At 36.6% G+C, this 19767-nt stretch overlaps 1 protein-coding gene across 3 annotated transcripts in view; it reads right to left on the reverse strand.

Moving 5' to 3' along the window:
- Nucleotides 1-19767, reverse strand: part of BTAF1 (B-TFIID TATA-box binding protein associated factor 1) — a 47357-nt gene that overhangs the window by 15024 nt on the left and 12566 nt on the right. For all 3 annotated transcript variants that reach the window (XM_005238936.4, XM_055799819.1, XM_055799825.1), the window contains 18 exons: nt 17972-18118; nt 15429-15592; nt 14997-15133; nt 14283-14394; nt 12943-13011; nt 10283-10372; nt 8689-8784; nt 8281-8457; nt 7591-7731; nt 7338-7462; nt 6177-6297; nt 5998-6102; nt 5585-5734; nt 4831-4973; nt 4485-4659; nt 3799-4002; nt 1312-1738; nt 5-195 (listed from right to left, as the gene is read on the reverse strand). In XM_005238936.4, coding sequence (XP_005238993.2) covers nt 5-195; nt 1312-1738; nt 3799-4002; nt 4485-4659; nt 4831-4973; nt 5585-5734; nt 5998-6102; nt 6177-6297; nt 7338-7462; nt 7591-7731; nt 8281-8457; nt 8689-8784; nt 10283-10372; nt 12943-13011; nt 14283-14394; nt 14997-15133; nt 15429-15592; nt 17972-18118 — 2774 coding nt within the window. The remainder of the gene's footprint in view (nt 1-4; nt 196-1311; nt 1739-3798; nt 4003-4484; nt 4660-4830; nt 4974-5584; nt 5735-5997; nt 6103-6176; nt 6298-7337; nt 7463-7590; nt 7732-8280; nt 8458-8688; nt 8785-10282; nt 10373-12942; nt 13012-14282; nt 14395-14996; nt 15134-15428; nt 15593-17971; nt 18119-19767) is intronic.

Consider the following 19767-nt stretch of genomic DNA (forward strand, 5'->3'; position numbering starts at 1 on the left):
TTACCTCATCAAGTTCTGTAGGAATGCTTCCACTACTGCCAGTGGGGAGATCTGCAATTGGGGCTTTGGGAGCTTTTGGAGTAGGACCTCGCCGACTTGTGATGGCAAAAGCAGCTTTCTGATGCCTGTACAGTGTAATTATTCCCCTGTGTTTCGTAACTGTATGATGCATTCCGTCTTTGTCAGAGTTGGGCCCTAAAGGAAAATGCAGAATAGCTGACAACAATTTAAGCTGCAGTTTAAGGCATAGGTGGAAGTGGCAGTTTCCTACAAGTCATCTGCAGATCTCTGCATGCTTTAGACAAAGTGTCATTGAACCTCAAGGATGGAAAAATTGAAGTTAAGGATGTTAATTGATGTTAATGAAGTTAATTGAAGGATGGAAAATGGAAGAGTACAGTTATTCTGTTAAGAGCATGTTACAGACTTTACATGAAAATCTAAGCGTGTAAACTGCCACAAATTCTTACTCAGCAAGAAACACAGACAGAACTTCAGTCTAACATAAAAAGTTTGTGCATTTTTTTAAAAGTATAAAATACACATTACGTTCTAAAGTTTAAACAAACATGTTCTTGTGCCCTTTACAAACAGTTCAAGACTTTTATCTGATGCAATAGCATATGCCATCAGTATTATCTTTGGATTTGTTGATGTTTCTATTTATTCTAATAGGCTTAATTTTCAATTAGATATTAATATTATTCTACTCTGAGATGAAGGACACATTCATTAAGACAAAGTAACATGTATAATGGTCAAACCTTAAAGCAGGTTAGAAACTTGAAGTATTAAGGTCTTATTTTGTGTTATTCTTTCAATCCACACATTTTTACCAAGAGACAGTCATTTAACAAAAAACCACGACCATAGCATGCACAGGATTATTTGTTCATTTTGAACACTCTCCTCACCTTTTGTTGTCTTACTATAAGCCTATGGAACTTAACAGAAGACAGACTTTTTTTCTAACAGGTTACTCTAATTTTCATACTTAATTTCAATGAAAAGCTTCATAACATATGTAAATTAAAAACATTCAATTATTATTGACTTATGATCACAACAGTAAATAGCTGAAAATTGTAACTAAGATCTTTTATACATAAATTTTCTGAAAACGATACACACCGTTAGTTGCACACAGTGTCTATTTAGTTCAAGATACATAAAGGAAACAGTTACTAACAAATGAAGACTCAGTTGCTGGCATTTTAAAAGCACTAAAAATAAGACTCACTGAAATACTCTAACAGTTCAGAGACAAGCAGAGACATATTTTAAGAACCATGGCAGCCTTAGATATCATACCTTTTGAGTTTTCATGGCTACCCTGAGGCTGTGCAGGACATGCTGCTAGTGGGGTAAGATGAGGATCCACGCAGAGGGAGTTGCAAAGATTTTTTATAATCTTTGAGTTGGGACAAGGAGACCTTGTTGTACACTGCTGAAGTAACTTTGCTATACATGAAGCCACATAGTTTTGCACAAGTGTATTCTCCTCTTTTTTGATAGCTTCCATTAAGGGTTTTATAACAGGATTTAGTTTTTCTGGAAGTTGCTGCAAATTCACAACTGCACATGCAGCAAATGTATGAACGCGCAGATGCAACACTTGCCATTCTTGATTCGTTTCTGTAACAGTCATTTGGACTTGTTGTCGTTTACTGTCCAACTGTTGTAGAATTTTAGGATTCAAAGTAAAGGATGATGTCACTTCATTGAAAACAGAAGTAACCTAGTACAAAGGAAGAAAACAGTTACAAATCTGTTTCATTTACTGCAAAACGGATATCCTCTGAAAACTGTGGTTTTCATGGCAGAACATGAGTCACTCCACCAGGTATTATCTCAATTCTTCCAGCAAATAGCAGGAAATGCTCCAATACGTAGCTTGGGGAATCCTGAACTACAGCTCAAGAGGGAAGTCAGGCATATTACGACTATTTCAAGTCTAGATTCCCAAAGCTAAAGGAGGAGTTTATGTACTCCTCCAAATTTAGATTGTCCTATATCTGCCAGATATATCCAGTTATTCAGGCAATACATAACCATGTTACAGATAAGCAAAGGAGAATATGCTATGAATACAAGTAGCCAAAAAGGATGTGCAAGGTCCCATACATGAAGAACCTTTTTCCAAACTGATTTTCCTTTGAGGAAAGGGACTGGGATAGAAACCCAAGGAAAAAGTGAGCACAACAGAGTAGCTGCAGGACTTGCCATACCTCCCCCACTCACAACTGGCTGACTACTGTTGCTTAAATCTTTTGCAGGAAAGAGATTAAAAGCAACATGGAAATGCTGAACTTATTTCTACTGATAGGATAGTTGGGCTCCTAAGTACAGGAAAGCTGACAGCTGTTGAGAGGGTTAGTCTGGGAGGGTTGCTGGTTTTCGCCTTTTAAGTGTTCATACTGATAGTCTTTCAGCTATCAGACTTTACTGCTTCATTCTATAGACACCTCAAGTTCTACTGCACATGACCTCGATGACTGAAATGATCAAATGATGCAAAAAATATGAATTCCAAGGAGGAGCACAGCATTTTTCCATTTAACACACAAAGACCCACACTACAATGCAGAGTAGGTTTTGGAGTCTATTTCAGGAAAATTTGGAAGAGTTCAAAAGGGTGCAGAAGACAGTCACAGAAAATAGCAAATAGTTACGGAATGAGCCTTTACTCCAGAATGGCTATCTTTTGAAAAAAGCACGCGTTAGTCAAGCAACCCTATTACCAGGCTTAAGAGTCAACAGTTGGGGTATAGGAAAACTCATGTACTTCAGAGACTACGAGCTCACATGATTCTGTCTGGCTTTACCTTGGGAATTTATTTCAGATGGCTGCCAAAATCCCCTCAGCCCATGTACACAATTATCTATAACTTCAAAGATATGATTAGATTTCCAAGTCAGGCTACTGCATATTTACTACATGAATACTACCATCCAAGAATTTCAAGATCCATCATGCTAGTCATCATAGCCATAATCATACAAACTTAAACCTTCTGTTATCCTTATCCTCAGCATCCCAGCTCCAAACACAAACACATCATGGATCCTAATCCCCCTCTTCCCCCACCCCAAGCTGCACCACAACCATCACCATTCCCTCATCCCCTCAAATCTACACACCCCTCCCACCCCAATCCCCTTTTATTTTGCAGGCTCAAATCCACCACCTCTTCCTTTACATCCTACTTCATCTGTCCATACTCCTCTTTCTCTCTGCTTAAGCCGCCAGTTCGGGATTGGAAGAAAAAGCTTTTAACTTGCTGCTCCAACACTATCAGCTCTATTTTTCCTTACAGAGCTTTTCATGGCAAAAGCTACCTTTTATTAGCACATCTAACACTGACGTTTTCAGATTAAACTAGATCGAACAATTGAACAGCCAGGAAAAAAAAACCCACTTTCAGATACATGCTTGTGGGGTCAGGAGATCTAGAATTTACAGTTTATTTACTAGTCTTTTGACAGTGGTTTTGAAGGAGTTGCAGCCTGCTTTGTTTTCTTCTGTGTAGATTTCAGGAGTGAATCTACACCTGGAATCATAACATTGCCAATTTTTTCTCATGTTAAGTATCTACCTGGCACTGTACTCAATTTTTGGATTAGTCTGTAAACACCACAGGGGGAGTGGCAAGTATATACTATTACGTATCTCATGTCAAAGGATGTGTAAAGTAGTCACGCTATTTCTGATAGTTACTGTCTGCGTAATAATTATGCTGAAGATGTACTTCAAGACAAGAATAGATTTGAAGGAAGGGCAGGCATGCCTCTACTTACCAGCTCATTAGCTTGATCTATTGTAAATACACTGCAGTTTACTCTGTTTCCAATGTCAACATGTGCATCAGCTAACAATGAGATGAGTTGTTTACATTCATTCTGCATTCGCGTAAAAGGAACAGCAATTTCATCATAATAGAGATGTTCAGAAAGGACCCCAAGCAAACGAGGCTGCACACAAATGGCCACAGTTCTACACTCCTATAATGGGAAAAGACAATTTCTAGTTCTGGGTAATCACAATTTCTTTTGCTCAGTTTTGGGCACTAGACAGTGCAATCAAGATACAAAAACCCAGTTTCCAGAGGGACTATGAACATTTGTAACCCAAAATATTGAGAGATTATCAACAAAACTTTTAGTCTCCCACTAGAACAGAAGTGATAGTGAACACAGGGAAGACAGTCATGTTAAAAGGAAGCACTGACCTCAGATAACATGCATCCTGAGAACACACTTATTTGTAAAAGAAAATGTGAACATATTTATTGATTCATTCTGACTGTTGGCATTTAAGCTGCCAAGTAATGTATTCCTCTATTGTCTAACAGTCAAGATTTTAGAAGACGTATCATTACTATTTTTGCTTATCAGCTGAAATTTTATTTCAAGTTAAGTAGCAGGTGACAAGCTGTGGATTGAGGTAGTAAGTAAAAATTATTTTTGCTGTAGAAACATCCTACCTTTTGCAAGGCTGCCCACTCACAGATTACTAATGCAACACTAATCCTCTGCAAGGCAGATTTGGAATTCAAGTGGAAAAGCAGTAGCTGGGCTAATGATTCAGCTGGCTTTATTTCTTGAGTAACAGTATTTACACCTGGATCACAAATGCAGCAACAAAGTGCTCCCAGCAATCTGACAAAAGGATAAAGAACAGTCACTTCAATGTTTCAACTACTCCACAAATAACGATTCAAAATTAAGATGCCTAAAAAGTCTACATAATTAGATTTTGGCAAAAGCACCATATAAATTAAAAAGATAAATTGCTTTTAAATAGTTTTTTTAGATTTCCAGTAAACTGACTTTGCTGCCATCATCCGAGCTCGCATGACAACATAATCCCTGGTTGCTGGATCCTCTGCGATGCTGTCTGCCCCAGCAATATATTCCTGAATCACTTCCTTATTCTGGGTTTGACCTTGACGCTGTTTAGCACCTGCCTTCTCCTACAGAATAAAGTTGGGAGAGGTTGAAAGTAAATGTATTTGTGATAGAAAAAATGAATTCATATTCCACAACATTTCCAATAACCATAATACCCTGAAGAAGTTAGCAAAGAAGCATTATGGCTTAGTCCAACAGATTTCTTAAAATAGTTAATTACTGTGTATCACCCCTCCTCCACTAATAGTATTCCATGGCCTTACTCAATGTATGATACGGTTCCTTCACTATAATATTAAAATTAATAATTATAGCTGATGAACTGAGTCCACATAGAGGAAAAAGGAAACCTCTTTCAGCATGTTTTCAGAAATAACACAATGCTTTTAGGCTTGAACTCAGTCCCGCAAACAGATAGTTTTGGAACCATGTAAATGAAGACTTTATAAAGTATTCACAGGGAGCATCCTGCATGATAGAATTTTGAATTCTGATGGGAAAAGTGGCAAGAACTATTTTGCTCTACAGACCTGAGGCCTGTAAGATAGGTTACTTTTAGAAAGGTAGAAAGGAATCGCCACTCCCCTCTAACACCTTTAGAATGTGTCCTTATAGACAACTAATCAATTTCTTTCTTTCCTCAAAACAGTTAGCAAGGTCACATTTCACTTACTTTTGATCTGGTTTTTACTTCCAGCAACATGTTTAAGTCAATGGGCAAATGAGATGGCTGCATCATTAAGCAGAGCCAGGCTCCCATCCATGGACAAGCAGCTGCAACCACATACTGTACAGATGCCTTGTTTAACAGTTCCAGCCACACCTTGGGAAAGAACCATAGTGGAAATTATGACAGATTTGTGCATGGTTCACCTAAGAACATATATATCCTGATAAACTGTAGGAACCACCCTATTCTCCTTCACTCTAAAGCATCACACAGGCTTGCTACAAAATAAACATGAACACAGCATTCTTTACGTGCACAAAAGTACAGAGGTTAAGAAAGAACACAAAAAGTACAGAGGATGTGAAAGAGCAGGATACACAAACACTACATATCTAGGTTTTAAGTCCTGCTAATACCTTGTGAATAAGATCCAGAATTTCTTGGTTGCTTTCTAAGATACAAAATTGAAATATGTGCCGCAACATGTCTTGCAGAATTGGAGTCAGCCATGTTGAAGAGCTCTGAAACAAGGATATGGTATGATCAAGCAGATTCCAATATGTACCATACTAAAACACTAATAACTAATTCTTACCTGGTCTTGGGTAGAGAGCAGTGTGAATAATGTTTCCAGTGCTGCTTTTCGCACAGAAGATATAGTATGATGCAAGAACGGCCACACACGTGGGACCAAAACTGTGAGTGACTGCTGAATACTAGTACATGAAGGGGAAATGAAGAAGCAGTGACAGGGAAAAAAGACAAAACACAGAGCTAAATTAATTTTTTTTTATCCTCAGTTGTAAGGTTTTACCCAGAAGAGAACTTTTTTGAAAAGGAAAATTTATTGCATATCCTTGGTGATTTCAAGTGAAGGATCAAGCTACTACAGCTTAAACATTTAAAATACTTTTAAGTCAGTATCCTTTTTTCAGGCAAATACTGTGGGTTTCTTACTGGTATAAAGAACTAATTGGTTCAAGCATGTATTTTTACCACATTGTTTCCCAGATTACACTCTGAGCTTTGTTCAACCATTTAAAAAAAAGGGGGAGTTGTTTGTTTTGAATTTATTATTAGACATTTATGACTTCAGAAATAATTAAAAATAAGCCTGGATCTTTTGTGCCTGAACTTGCACATCAACTGATGCAAGCAGTACATACTGAATGAAAGATGGCATTAGTGACAAAACTTCATTCTTAATTTTGGATTTGGGCAAAACCCAAGCTTCAGCAGTGACAATCATATAGGATGAGAAAGGTAAAATGTGTAAAGCATCCACCTGAAGTGCAGATGCTGTGAGTTTACCATTGTATTATGAAAAACGTTAGCATACTAACACTCAGTTCGTTTAATCAGAGTCCCAAATAGAAACTTCACAGTGTCTTCAACCAGTCACAGAATTACTGATTGTACTATTGATGTGTATTTTTGTTTGTAGCTTTCTTTAGAACTGTTTCAAGAGCAAAGATCTACAGTGTATGCATGTGTTTTAATGTATGTAATTTGCCCTATTGTTTGGAGTTTGTCAACAAGCAACAGACAAAGAAGTCTGCAAGCAGGACCACCATATGAATGGAGCAGATAATCCTTTACTAACCTTCACTTGAAGGAAAAGAAAGAGTAAAATTAAAATATTTAAATCAAGCACATCCTTGGCAAGTGATTTGAAAGCAACTTTGATTATTCCAATTTGGAAATAACCAGACAATCAAACCTGCGATGCTGAAGCAATAGTAAATTAAAAAGTTACCTGCATTTGCGGACCTGAGGATAAGTCAGAAGGGAAGAAAGAAGGATCATGATACTGTTTGTGGAAGCTGTCAGGTCATCCAACTCCAGAAGTGCATCCCACAAGGTATTAAGAATAAAAGGCACCTACTCAAATAAGCAGAAGAGGTTATCATAAAAAAAGAAAATCCAAGTGCTGCCTCAAAGTGTTACTTTCTTCACTCAGACCAAAAGTGAACTTTTCAATCAGAATTGATGAAAAACGATTCAGTCACCTTCTGAGACTGCAGCTGGACCAGGCTTTCCACTACTGGTACTAAAGATGCTGCAGCAACAGCTCTGACATCATCATCCAGATCTTGGAGACCTTCAACTATTGCAGGCAACACTTTAGGCAATAAAGTGTTGATCATGTCCTACCAAAAAGATTAAAAGTATTTTTAAACTTAAAAAGCATATAATGAATGCCTCAAACAACTAAGATGTAGCTTCTGTTTTATTCACACACTTAGAGTACAGGTCCAAGACCATAATTAAACATTTTAAGTTACCATTCATGAAGTAAAACCTAGGTTATAGATTTGAATGAACCGTAACTCGGTTCAGTTCTGGTGTAAACAGAACTCCATCTTTGCCAACTTAACACTGTGAATACACTAAACCGCTTGTGAGGTTAACGAAGCTGAGTGCTACATGTCAAAGTACCATCAAAACCAGGCAAGCACAGCCTCTACTTACAATGTTTAGTGCAAGTAACTTACACAGTTACAATAGCACAATTCTGCTATATGGTTCCATATTTCTGCAGCCTGGATATAAAAATGCTGTCACACATCTCATAACCCACATGAGACTGCAGTGCAAGCAAGCTTGCTTTATCATATCTATCTACTGTTCAGCCACATCCTCTACTCCGAGCAGAGCTTTCTGCTCCAAATTACGCAATTTCTCACGAGGGTTATTACCTGACGTACTGCCAAAGCATACTTTATTCCTAGGAGACCACCGTGTCTCACTTCCCACTGTTCCTGCGTAAGCAGCTTCAGGAGAACATCCACAGTTTTATGAACTCCAGTCTCATTCATGTGCTTCAATACTACTCCCAAAGTCTGAGCACAAGTCTCACGTACTGGTGCTACCACCTAGGATAAAATAAATGATAAACCAGGTACTTCTGTAGGAAATTTGACTTAGACTGCTGAAACTGCTATACAAATAAAGTGAAATTTATGTATCAACTGTTTTTTAATAAGCATCTGTGAGCAGTTACAATAGGCACATGCAGTTGCACTGTACAAAGCATAGCTGATCTGCTGCAATATTATCTCCTGCAGAAGCCTGCTGATCTACCTGTTCACTCCGAAACAACTTACTTCATCTGAAACAAAGTCTCCGAATCTGTCTAATGCAAATACACAAAGAAGTCTAATAACCAAGTCTTCCAGCCACTCCTGATGCTGCTGAATCATCTGTACAAAGAGAAAAATCAAACACCTTGACTATATTTATTCACAAAGGATTTCCAATATGCTTTCTTTAGCCAAGATTTAAGAGATATGACACATTTAAATTGATTTAATAGTCATCTTGCACAGACAGTCAAGGCAAAATAGCCAGCACTAATTAAGCTCAACTAGCTTATTACAAACATTTTTTTTAAAAAACGCACAGTACCTTTATCAAAAGGCTAGAGAGCACCTTGCAAGATAGACAGATTATTTTATCCCTACACAGCACACAAATGTAAAGTCATTCAGATAATCTCCACCGACTAATGTAAACACATCATAGGCAAGGCAACCAACGTGTTTGAAGGATATTTACAAATAAGCAAACTATGAAGCAGTACTTCACTGTGGGAGAACCAGCGAAAGGAACTTGCTTTTCAGCCATGTCTCCTCCAGATTTAACAAAGCAATTTAGACCAAGCTAGTCTTGAAGCTCTGGACACTGTCAGAGACCCAACAGTTTTGGAACTTTGAATCTTAGAGCAGAAGCCCCATAAATGCAACTGCTCAGGCATCATCTTTCTCTTCTGCACTGTCTGCCTGCTGGATCACCACTTCCCTTGAAAACTACAGTTTTAATGAACAAAACTACATCATATTATGGATTTCATATTCCCATAGGTGTCAAAGAATGATACCTACATATAGCATTCACAGCAGCCTTTGAAGCTAGCCTGGGGTACACACACAGTTTCCATGATTAGTTAAGAAACTAAAGTGTCTTACCATTGCAGCGTGTTTTATTACTACCCTGCAATCTCCATGGAACAAATATTACTCCACATGGAAGCAAGGCAAGACAGTAGCTTTCTCCTTTCCCTACGTACAAAGTATGCTGATGCAGCTTGATTTACATTTGATAATATCTCCTAATTCTTCAGCACTCTCTAAACCACAAGCTAGGAGAGCTTTTACAGCAGGGAGGTTAATATGAACCTGGATGAGTTTCACTATTAGTAAACAAGCCATTGCTGTCATGATATTTTTAAAAAGAGTCTCCTTTTAAACAGACTGTTTAAATACTTTTTCTTATAATAACAAAGCAAGCAGATCAATAGTCATTCTACTATTTAAGTGAATTAGACTGTCTGAGACACTTCACTAGAGTTATATAAATATATATATATAGCTTGTAAATTTTGTTTCAGCACACCCGTACCATGACCTGAAAATAGTATTTTCTAGTATGGAGGGTAGTGTTTAATAACTTTACACAGAGTCTACATATTAATGGCTGCTCATACAGTAGTATTATTTTTTTGCACAGGCCTTTTAAAAATAAGGTAAACTTTTCATTAGTGCATAGAGTGACTTCATCTAGATTATTCTGAGAAAACAAATTTCATTGTTTATATTCCCCCCATATCACCCACCTCCTGCAAAGCTTGAGTATTTTAAGAAATCTGTTTTCTAAGCTCTATTTAGGTAATATGTTAAGTCTACATGACTGGAAACTTACCTCTTCTAAAGAGCTATCTCCCATTTTACCACCACTTTTGCCATGAGCTTTAAGTATCTCTCTCAGTCCAGTACCTGCACCATGTCGAACCTAGAAAAGTGAAATAAAACATCAATCTTGAAATATTTAGGACCAGAAGATTAAAACCACACTGGGTAACTGAAAAATACATGTCTCTATTAAGAACAAAGTAGTAAAGTGCTGCAGAGTTAGTGGTACTTAGACCTGTGGGAATGGGTAATTTTTTTCATTTGATGAATCTCATACTGATCTGTCCAAAACCAACTGTTTTTTCTTAAGTATTTGCCAGCTTATGGACAGAAGCAATTAAGAATTGCTTCTGTTTTCTAACCCAGAGATATTGTTATCATATGTGCAGCAGCAATGTAGCCGAAGGCAGCTTTCATTTAGTCTCACACCTCACTAGTACTCTGAGAAAGAGCAACTAGAGGATATTACTGTTTTCAGTAAATTAGTAAGCTAAAAAAAGCAATATTCTTATGTTTCTGAAACACTTTATGTTTCTCTTTGTATTATATATTATATTTATACTTCTCTACAACTATTTATATTTCTTAAAGTTTGGATCCCCACTGAATATTCTGAGGTCTGCAAAACAAATTTTTCTTACTATTTTTTTACTATTCTACATAGCTTACAAATCTGTCTTGCTTCGCTAAATATTAAAAAAATGAATAAGTGGTATGGGAAAGCAAATTATAGCCACTTGTGTGTTCCCAGCAAACATGAACAGTTGAACACACTAGGAAGAGTTCTGAAAGTGACAGAAGACCTGTACAAAGACATACCCGTTTCTGGTATTTCTGATATGTAACTGGATTAGTAATTGGCTAATCAAGAAAAGCCCACCCAATAGATACACAGAAAGTTGCAAACGCGAAGTTTTGAACCAGGCTTTCATTGAGAGACCTTTATATAGGTGAGAGCAGAACTTCTTTTCTTATAAGGACACTTCATATGCATGCTCGCTACTAGTAGAAAAGTGTTGTATTTTGCTTCTTGATTGTAACAATTAGAACTGAGCAGTTGGCAAGTCCTCCCTTAATCAGAGTATCTTAGATAAAATGCAAGCATACATGCCCCCATATTTACAGCTCAATGGCTGCTGATAAAAGCTATAAGCAAGTCACTAAAAGCCAGACAGAGAGCCCGGTCTTAAAATCCCAATTGTTCATAATACACTAATCACTTGTTTATTTGGTCCAAGACTGCTTATGAGCTATTTTTCACAATCCAGAAGAGGAAGACTTTGCCAGTTAACTTCTCAGCTTCTGCAAACATGAAACAGTATGTTTTTAAAACAGAAAAATTTTAAAGGAAATACCAGTAATAGGATTCATCTTGCCTGACTTGAGCCGCCTATAAGCTAGGCAAGCAGTCTGAACTAGCCATCCATGCTATCCCTAGACATTGCAAGAAGATGCCATACAACCATTTTAAAACCATGTGTTTTGAGGCAGTTTAACCCATTTTTCATCTAGAACATACCATAATAACGATTCTGTATTGATCTACTTCTTTCATTAAGATGTGTGTGCCCTATATCAAATGTACTAAGAAAGCTACGAGAATGCCTGCACTTCAGGAAACAAGTGGACTTCTGCTTCATCTGCAACCAGTCTGCCTTCAAATAAGGTGAGGCTTATTAGCTCAGACTCAGTGATGTGCCACACAAATATAATTGTCCCTTTTCTGGGCTGAAAATAATTGTGCTGGCTGCATATGTTCTACCTCTGTGTTTCCAAGTTTGAGGTCAGTATGGGCAGAGCCAGCTTGCTATCACTGAAACTGTGCTACAGATAGACCTAAGTATGTTACAGTTGTTATTAACATTTAATCTTTCAAAAGATCAACTTTTTTACAAAAAACTGAAGGTAGTTGACAACAGTTACTTCCATCTTCTGCTCAAGGAAGAGAGACCATTATCAGCTACTTCATATTTCTGCCTGGAACCGATACCAAAGTTTGTGGAAAATAGTATAAGGATTGAATAGAAGGGTAGGCAGGACAGTTTTTTAATCTTGAAAATAAAAGAAAGAAAGAAAGAAAATTATCTTGCAAATAAGCATCCAAATATATAGTTTTTGTAGTTTGTATTTACTATTGTTCTAAAAAAGTTAAAAGTACCATTTTATAAATGAAGATAATAACTAATGATTTGTAGCCTAACCTGTTACCAAAGGGGTGATTCTCCTCCATTTTCTACTAGCTTTGCGTTAGACAAACATACCACTATTGTCAGCAACAGACTTGCACAATATTCCTCAAACTCTTAACAAATCCAAGCCTGCTAACACCAACTATTGCTTAATCTTTTGACTGCAGATGCATGTGCTTTTATTTTGCTTCAGTTTCAGTATTTCCAGAATTCTCACTTATAATCACTGCTTTCCATACCCTTCCCACTCTCCACTTGAGTATACATTACATATCTGTTTTTATTTCCCCTTTAAATGAGTCTTAAAAAAATACTCAAGTGCTCTAAAAGCAGATTTCTCTTGGCTGTGTAATCTGTATTTACAATTGATGTAATTTTTGATATCTAGGAAAACATTCGAGTGCTATGCACACAGTTTTTGTGCTTCCACTGAAGCTTTTTTTTAAACCTATAATTACACCTTAGATACTGCACATCTTACCTCCCAAGAAGGGTTAAAGAGATCATTGCACACCTCTTCACAAAAACTTTCCAAAGGCCATTCATTTGCCTAAATTAATAAAAAATTAAGTATGACATTAAAAGAGAAAGGGATCAGGCGAACATTTCTTGTACCACTTAGATACATGAAGATAAAAAAAGACCTCCAAAAGCTTAAGTATTTTTCTTTGTTACTGGATAAAACTGAAAAACAACAGCAACTTTCCTCCACACTTCAGAAACTTTGCAGAATAGCACTGGATTTTTTAAAAAGCTTATGAAGTTTGTCTATTAGTAACGTAACCTCTTCTCTATGGTAATTAATTTTGATGTTCTGGCATTCAGCTTCCTTTTAGGGACCACACAAGGGCAGAAGGTGCAGCAAAATTTATCATCCTTCCCAGTGTTCTTTAAATTTATGAACTTTGCCTTTAAAGAATACAATAGGCAAGTCTCAGTTTGAAGTTACACTACATAATCAAATTGGGTCAATTACTCCAGTAATAAATGCCACCCCTTTCAAAACACATTCCACATTTTTAAAAACCAGAAACATACCCACTGCAAAGGAAACTGACATGGCTGTCGAAAGAAAATTATGATACCAACATTAGTAAGTTCACACCATCACAAACACAAAGCATTTGAAAGGCTAGCAACCAGCAGCTATTCAGCCTGTTGAGTAACTCAACTCCAATTCATTTTCCAGTCATCATTTTTCAAATAAGAATTCACTTACTAAGCTATGTCTGGAAAAATCTTATTTTTGTAGAACACACTTATGAAGATAAAGTCTCTTCAAATAAACTTGTATATATCACTTGTATTCTTGAATAGCTCTTCTTACAAGTTTTCAGCTTTTCAGTCAATTAAAACAAATGCAAGTTTTTCTAAGACTGAAGGTAACTTTAAATCTTCAATTACTAAAGATAGAACTTAAATCTAAATTAAGCCTCATTAAAGTAAGGTGAAGATTAAAATGTACATGAACATTTAGATCAAATTATTTATGGCTCAGTGTAATCCTACCATCTAAGCATTTAGCACTGTTTTACAGTTTAATACCCAGGTCTGACACCTGCAATCCACCTACTCAGGTTCATTTGGGTCACAAACTGCTACCAATGGATTAAATGTGTTTTCGTCCTCAATGCTATACACACTTTGAAGCTCATCTGCTTCATCACATATAAAAGCAAGCTGGCCATGGCATTCTTTACTCCATTTCTCTTACTGCTAAAATGACTAAAGAATTTAGGAGCACAAAGGGGTTTTGTTTTACATTACTTTGCTAAAAAACTGAATGATCATTCCTACTAACCACAGAACAACATATCATACCTCTTCTGGAGCATTTTCTACCAATGTTTTTGAGTCTGTGGCAGGCTGGTTGATGACAACATTTGCAACTTTTCTTCTCTTTTCTTCTGGCTCCCCATCAGTGCTATCATTGCTGAGGAGGAACAAGTATAAGTTTATGAACTGAAAGTATGTTTTAGGGAAAGTAATTACTTCTACAACTGCAGTCTTCAGATACAATAGTGTGGCAAGAATACAGAACAAAAAGGTTTAACACTGAAATATACAAAATAGGTAGGTTTACATGCCAAAAGAACTCAGTGAGAAGACAGTAGAATCCTGTCCCTAATTGGCAGTCCTTCTCAGATGTCTTTTTCCAAGAAATACAGAAATTCTTGAATAAAATCAAGGTAAGAATTTTTTTATGGTTTCATCAGGAAGTTATATATTAAATTTTTAGTTTATCTTTCTATCTTTTTAAAAAAACCCTTTTCATGCACTATTTTCTACCCATATTTAATAATAGGGACAAACCACAATTTTTAACTGCAGCATTCCATTATTTCAAGATCCCTCTGAAGCTAGGTCCTTAACAAAGCTCTACTGGGAGTAAGTACAGCACACAAGCTTTTTATCATCAGCATAATTAGCACGTAAAAGATAAAGAAGCAAAGACTGTTGGAAGTTTTTCAGCAGATAGATCAAATCACAATCCCAGCTTAACTGAAATAAAAGCAAATCAGTTCACTATTATACCTCTTCTCATTAGCTTCCACTGCATCTCTGGATCTTTGCTTTGCAAATAGCTTAGCCATTCTCTTGGCTTTATTCTTTTGTCTACTGCTCATACCAGCTCGAAATTCTGAGTCAATTAACTCAGCAGCCTGAAGAGTCTGAAAGAGAAGTCATTCATTGTCAATTCTTCTTGCAATGAAGGTCCTGAAAAATTCTCAAAACCACATTGCTCTGAAGGTCCCAACCCTCCATTTCAAACTCAGAGCAGCAGTTTGACATTAGATAATACTAACATGCAACTAAGTGGGGGCATAAGAATTCAGGAAGTCAAAGCATACCATATTCAGTGTTGATCATCATACTTAATACACACAGAGTATAACCACAGAAGCACAAATATAGCAAACCCACTGTATTATTCCTTGCAGTCAAGCAGCCCGAGGTTTTACCTACAGGTTGTTTGTTTACTAGTGAAACTGAAGAAGGAGAATAGTCCAAATCTTCATCATTGAAGAGATCTTCAGTATTCATCCCAATTGCAGCACCCATATCTAAGCCAAGTTTCTTTTGTAACAGTTTCCTCTGTCGTGCTATCCTCTCTTTAGGATCAATTTCACCTTGAAAAGAAGTTTTTTAAGAAGGCAATATGTGTCAGATTTCCAACCAGATGTATTATTGAAGCTTTGTTCAATAAAATAACATAGAGCCAAAAGTTACAGAATTAAGTTGTACTTGGCTAATACATCAATACAATCTTTTAAACCAAATCACACTGATTCCCTAGGAAGAAGTTTTCTGCTACTGAAGCTATACTAGTCCTTAAACCATGATGAATTTTTAAACAGAAGATAGTTTCTGTGAACTTCATTAAACTACATTTGGTCTACAGAAGTAAAAAACCAAATCTCCCCCAAGTTTTTATGAAACTGCACTTTGAAAGGAACAAATTAACACACTAACAAATAAATCCAGCAACTGATTCAAGAACTATCCCTTTTTTTATTGAGCCCATGCATCCTTGTGGGAATCTGTTGATTTTGGCATTCTGAGGGTTTGGATTTTTTTTTGTTGGTTTCTTTTTGGATGATGTTGTTCATTTAAGATTTCTTTACTTCCTAAACTTTATCTTCTGTTGGGAAACAGACCTAAGAAATAACAACCATCAACAACCCCCCTCAAATTATATTCAATCCCATATCCTGTAATAATATGTATATTCTAATAATAGTAATATTCTTCCTTGTAAAATGCACTCGACTCAAGTGTCTCCTGCCCAAACTAACTCCTGGTGACAATGTAGACTGAAGCATAAGCATGATTTTCCTAGGGTGCTGGAGTCTGTTAACAATCTTATCTCAATCTTCATGTGTCAAGCAAGGCTCATTTAGGAAGTTAACAGAAGCTGCCTCAAGAATGTTGTGAAACTTCAACACTTTAATTACTGAACACCTAGACTTCAGGAGCACCCACAGTTACAGAAAAGAATTGAAGATTTCAGTGCTCAAGTAGAATAAAGTCAACTGAAACTTGTAGCTTGTAGGGCTGTCAAGACTTCACTCTGTTTTTACATGTGTGGTATGGAAACTGTTGAGGAGATTGTTTTTTTTTTTTTGTCAAATATCTGCGTATAAACTTGTAAGGAGATGACCAATATTAGCAGAATTTTAGTGTATACACCAGGTTGAGTAGTAATTAGTAGTTGATTATAACAATACCAATAAGCCTTTCTTTTTTAAAAACTTGATTCAACTGAAAAGCAGAGAAATACAACCTCCATTCTCTAAAAAACATTTTTCCTTTTGCAAGTTCATCTTAGGAAAAAGCTTCATCGACTGCTAATTCTAAAGATCATTTAACTCACTTAATGTCCATTCACATTGGCTACTTGAAAACAAAAGCAGAAGAGAAAGCAGCCTTTGTATATTTTCCCACCAGGTAAAAAAAAAAAAAAAGGGAGCAGCTAAAGCTATTCTTAGTTTCATTTTCTTATTTCTGATTTTGTATTTTTTATTTATTTTCATTCATAAATTTATGTGCAATCATACAACACTGGAATAAATACACTTCTATGAACTGAAGTGTCCTATTCCATCAGTTAGATTTCTGAACAAGCAGGGTTTTATTAAAAGAGGTTAAACTTGTACAACAACTTATTAACCTAGCATAACAAGTGGCAAGCAATAAAATAGCAGCCAGAGTTAACAGACAGGATACTGCTTAAGTGTCAGCAGCCATAGGTGCTTTTCCTTGCTGCGTTAGTGTTTTCGCATACACTGCACAGAATGCATCACCATGAGGAACAAGTGAATCACAGCTATGCAGTCAGAGCAGATTCTTATCTACAGCACCATTTCATTTGATGGAGAAACTGGAAGACAGACTGGAACTAGAGCAGGAAAGTACAGTAATAGCAAAAATAAATATCTTTGATTAAAATAATTCAATGCCATTACACAGATACAAACCAACTCCTTCAGCTAAAAAGTTGCAGAAAGATAACAGACAAGTCACTTGAAACAAAAGATATCATGCAGGCACCGATATTTGATCTTACAGCTTTGACAGTTTTATCGCAGTATTTTTCATGCAGTCTTTCTACACTTGAAACCTTCAAGCTTTTAAGTAAGCCACATCCCACCATTACACCCAAGGACACTGCTTTAATGAAGAACAAGTGGTGATAGTTCCTGCAGCTCTTAGAAAAAAAATCTACAGCAATTTTATGGAAACCTTTAACATTGCCTTTTCTGCTCCCTCTTTCAGATTTCCATTCTCATCCTTCCCCCGTACACATACCAATTCTGATAACAGAAAAAAACCCCACCCCCCCTAAAAATCATTTACCTTAATACAAACCAGTTGTGTTGGGGAATATTTTATTCCGTTATTTCCTAGAATTTTGAGAAACCACAGATGACTAGACTAATAATACTGCCACAACAATTGTTTTCAAATCAGTAAGTTTTCTTGTCTGCAAGTAAAATATAAAGATATACCTGATTTATCATCTTGGACTTCAAATTCTGCACCAGCAGATCCGAGAAGAGATGCACCATGTTTTAACAACCGACATATATCAAATCTGTCAAAACGCAACCGATCTGTTGAAGGTGAATCTTCCATAGGACTTTCTGAGCCTGGTTCTAGGTAGGACATTGAAAATATTTTTAATTACAATGTGATGAATTTTTTGTTCGAAGTTCTGGCAGAAGATTAGCAAGAGAAACAAGAAATAATTTCTCTCCTCTAAATGAATCACCAGACACACGGCATTTTGATTCAAAAAATGTAAAGGCTCAATATCACAAAGAGATTGAAAAAACCCTTCACAACACACTTAATTGAGTAGGAAAAAATTGTAATGTTTCTCCCTTGATGAATGTAGCTTTTTAAAATCTTGGACACTGATATACCACTATATATCCAGGTCTTCTCTTACACACAGCGCCAACTTGCAGTTTGAACTGCATATGGCATGACACTTGTTTAAAGTGTGCAAGCCAACACCATTTATTAACATATCACAAAAGCCAAACATCCCCCATATTGAAGATGGAGAGTAGTCTTAACAGGTATGGGATAAAGTCAGCTACCAAGGGCTGCTGACAGCCAGTTATCAGCTCTTCTCAAATCTAGCTGCAGGTACAGTGCAGTTCAATACTGATACGGAACAGATTTATTCCACATAAGGTGTCTTACAAATTCCTGGATTGAATTCACTTCCGAAGTATTCCCTCCCTTAACACTCCCAGATTTGTGTTTTGTGGCTCCTAGTCATATGCCACTTGGTACCCAAAAAGACTGGCTATTCCCTACATAATCGAGCATGCTCACATCCTGAATTACAACCAACGGTATAAATACAATTGTTGCTTACAAGAAAACCAGCATTTAGTTTGGTGTGTTTCATCCCATACTCACATTTACTTTGAAAGCTTGTTCATTTACAGCAGAATGAGTCGTAAGTGCACAAAACACCATACAAAAACACCAACTACCTTTCTTCAGACCTGAAGTTAATATTTCATTACAAATATACAAAAAGAAACAAATGTCTGCATAGCCAGTTAGCCCTGTTAAAATAGTACCTTTTTCTCAGACACACATAATTACCTTTTAAATTTCATGTCTGATAGGCAGATATGCAAGAACTGGACAATGCACTTGCAGACTGTAATTGAATGCTGTACTTCAAGACTGACAGGTTGCCCAATTTCTATGTACAAAAGGAGTGCTCTAAGTAATACTTGGAAATAGACTAGTGAAACTTATCCGTAGTAAGACAGTAGAGTCTACAAATAATGTTATTAAGTATATGGATAAATATGGTTTACTGGAAAAGATTCAGAATTATTCCTGAAAAAACCACCTCTAGTTAATCTGATTATCAATGTCCAAGAGCTCCAACAACTGGATAGAGGGGATCCAGCAGACGTAATATATTCAAGAGTGTTTGGCAAGGTTTCGTACTAAAAAATTAGAAAAAATTGAAGGAACCAAGTTACCACAGAATTTTGAGTCCTTCAGGGATCAGTGCTGGAACCAATTCTATCAGTCTTTAGCAATGAGGAGATTTTGCTACACACTCTTGTCAAGCATGTAGATGACATGATGCCTTTTTGGGTAACCAAAAGCGGCAATAGCACTAAGGAATCCCAGGAGCAATCTTAGAACAGACTAATGGACCAAGGGGCAGATAAGGTGTGAAACAAACAACCTAAACGATGCCTACACAACACCGAATTCAGATCTGGCTGTTAACATTCAAATTAAGATCTTTGAGGTACTTCTG

Source organism: Falco peregrinus, chromosome 1, assembly GCF_023634155.1.
Source record: "Falco peregrinus isolate bFalPer1 chromosome 1, bFalPer1.pri, whole genome shotgun sequence".
In the NCBI taxonomy this organism is placed as follows: domain Eukaryota; kingdom Metazoa; phylum Chordata; class Aves; order Falconiformes; family Falconidae; genus Falco; species Falco peregrinus.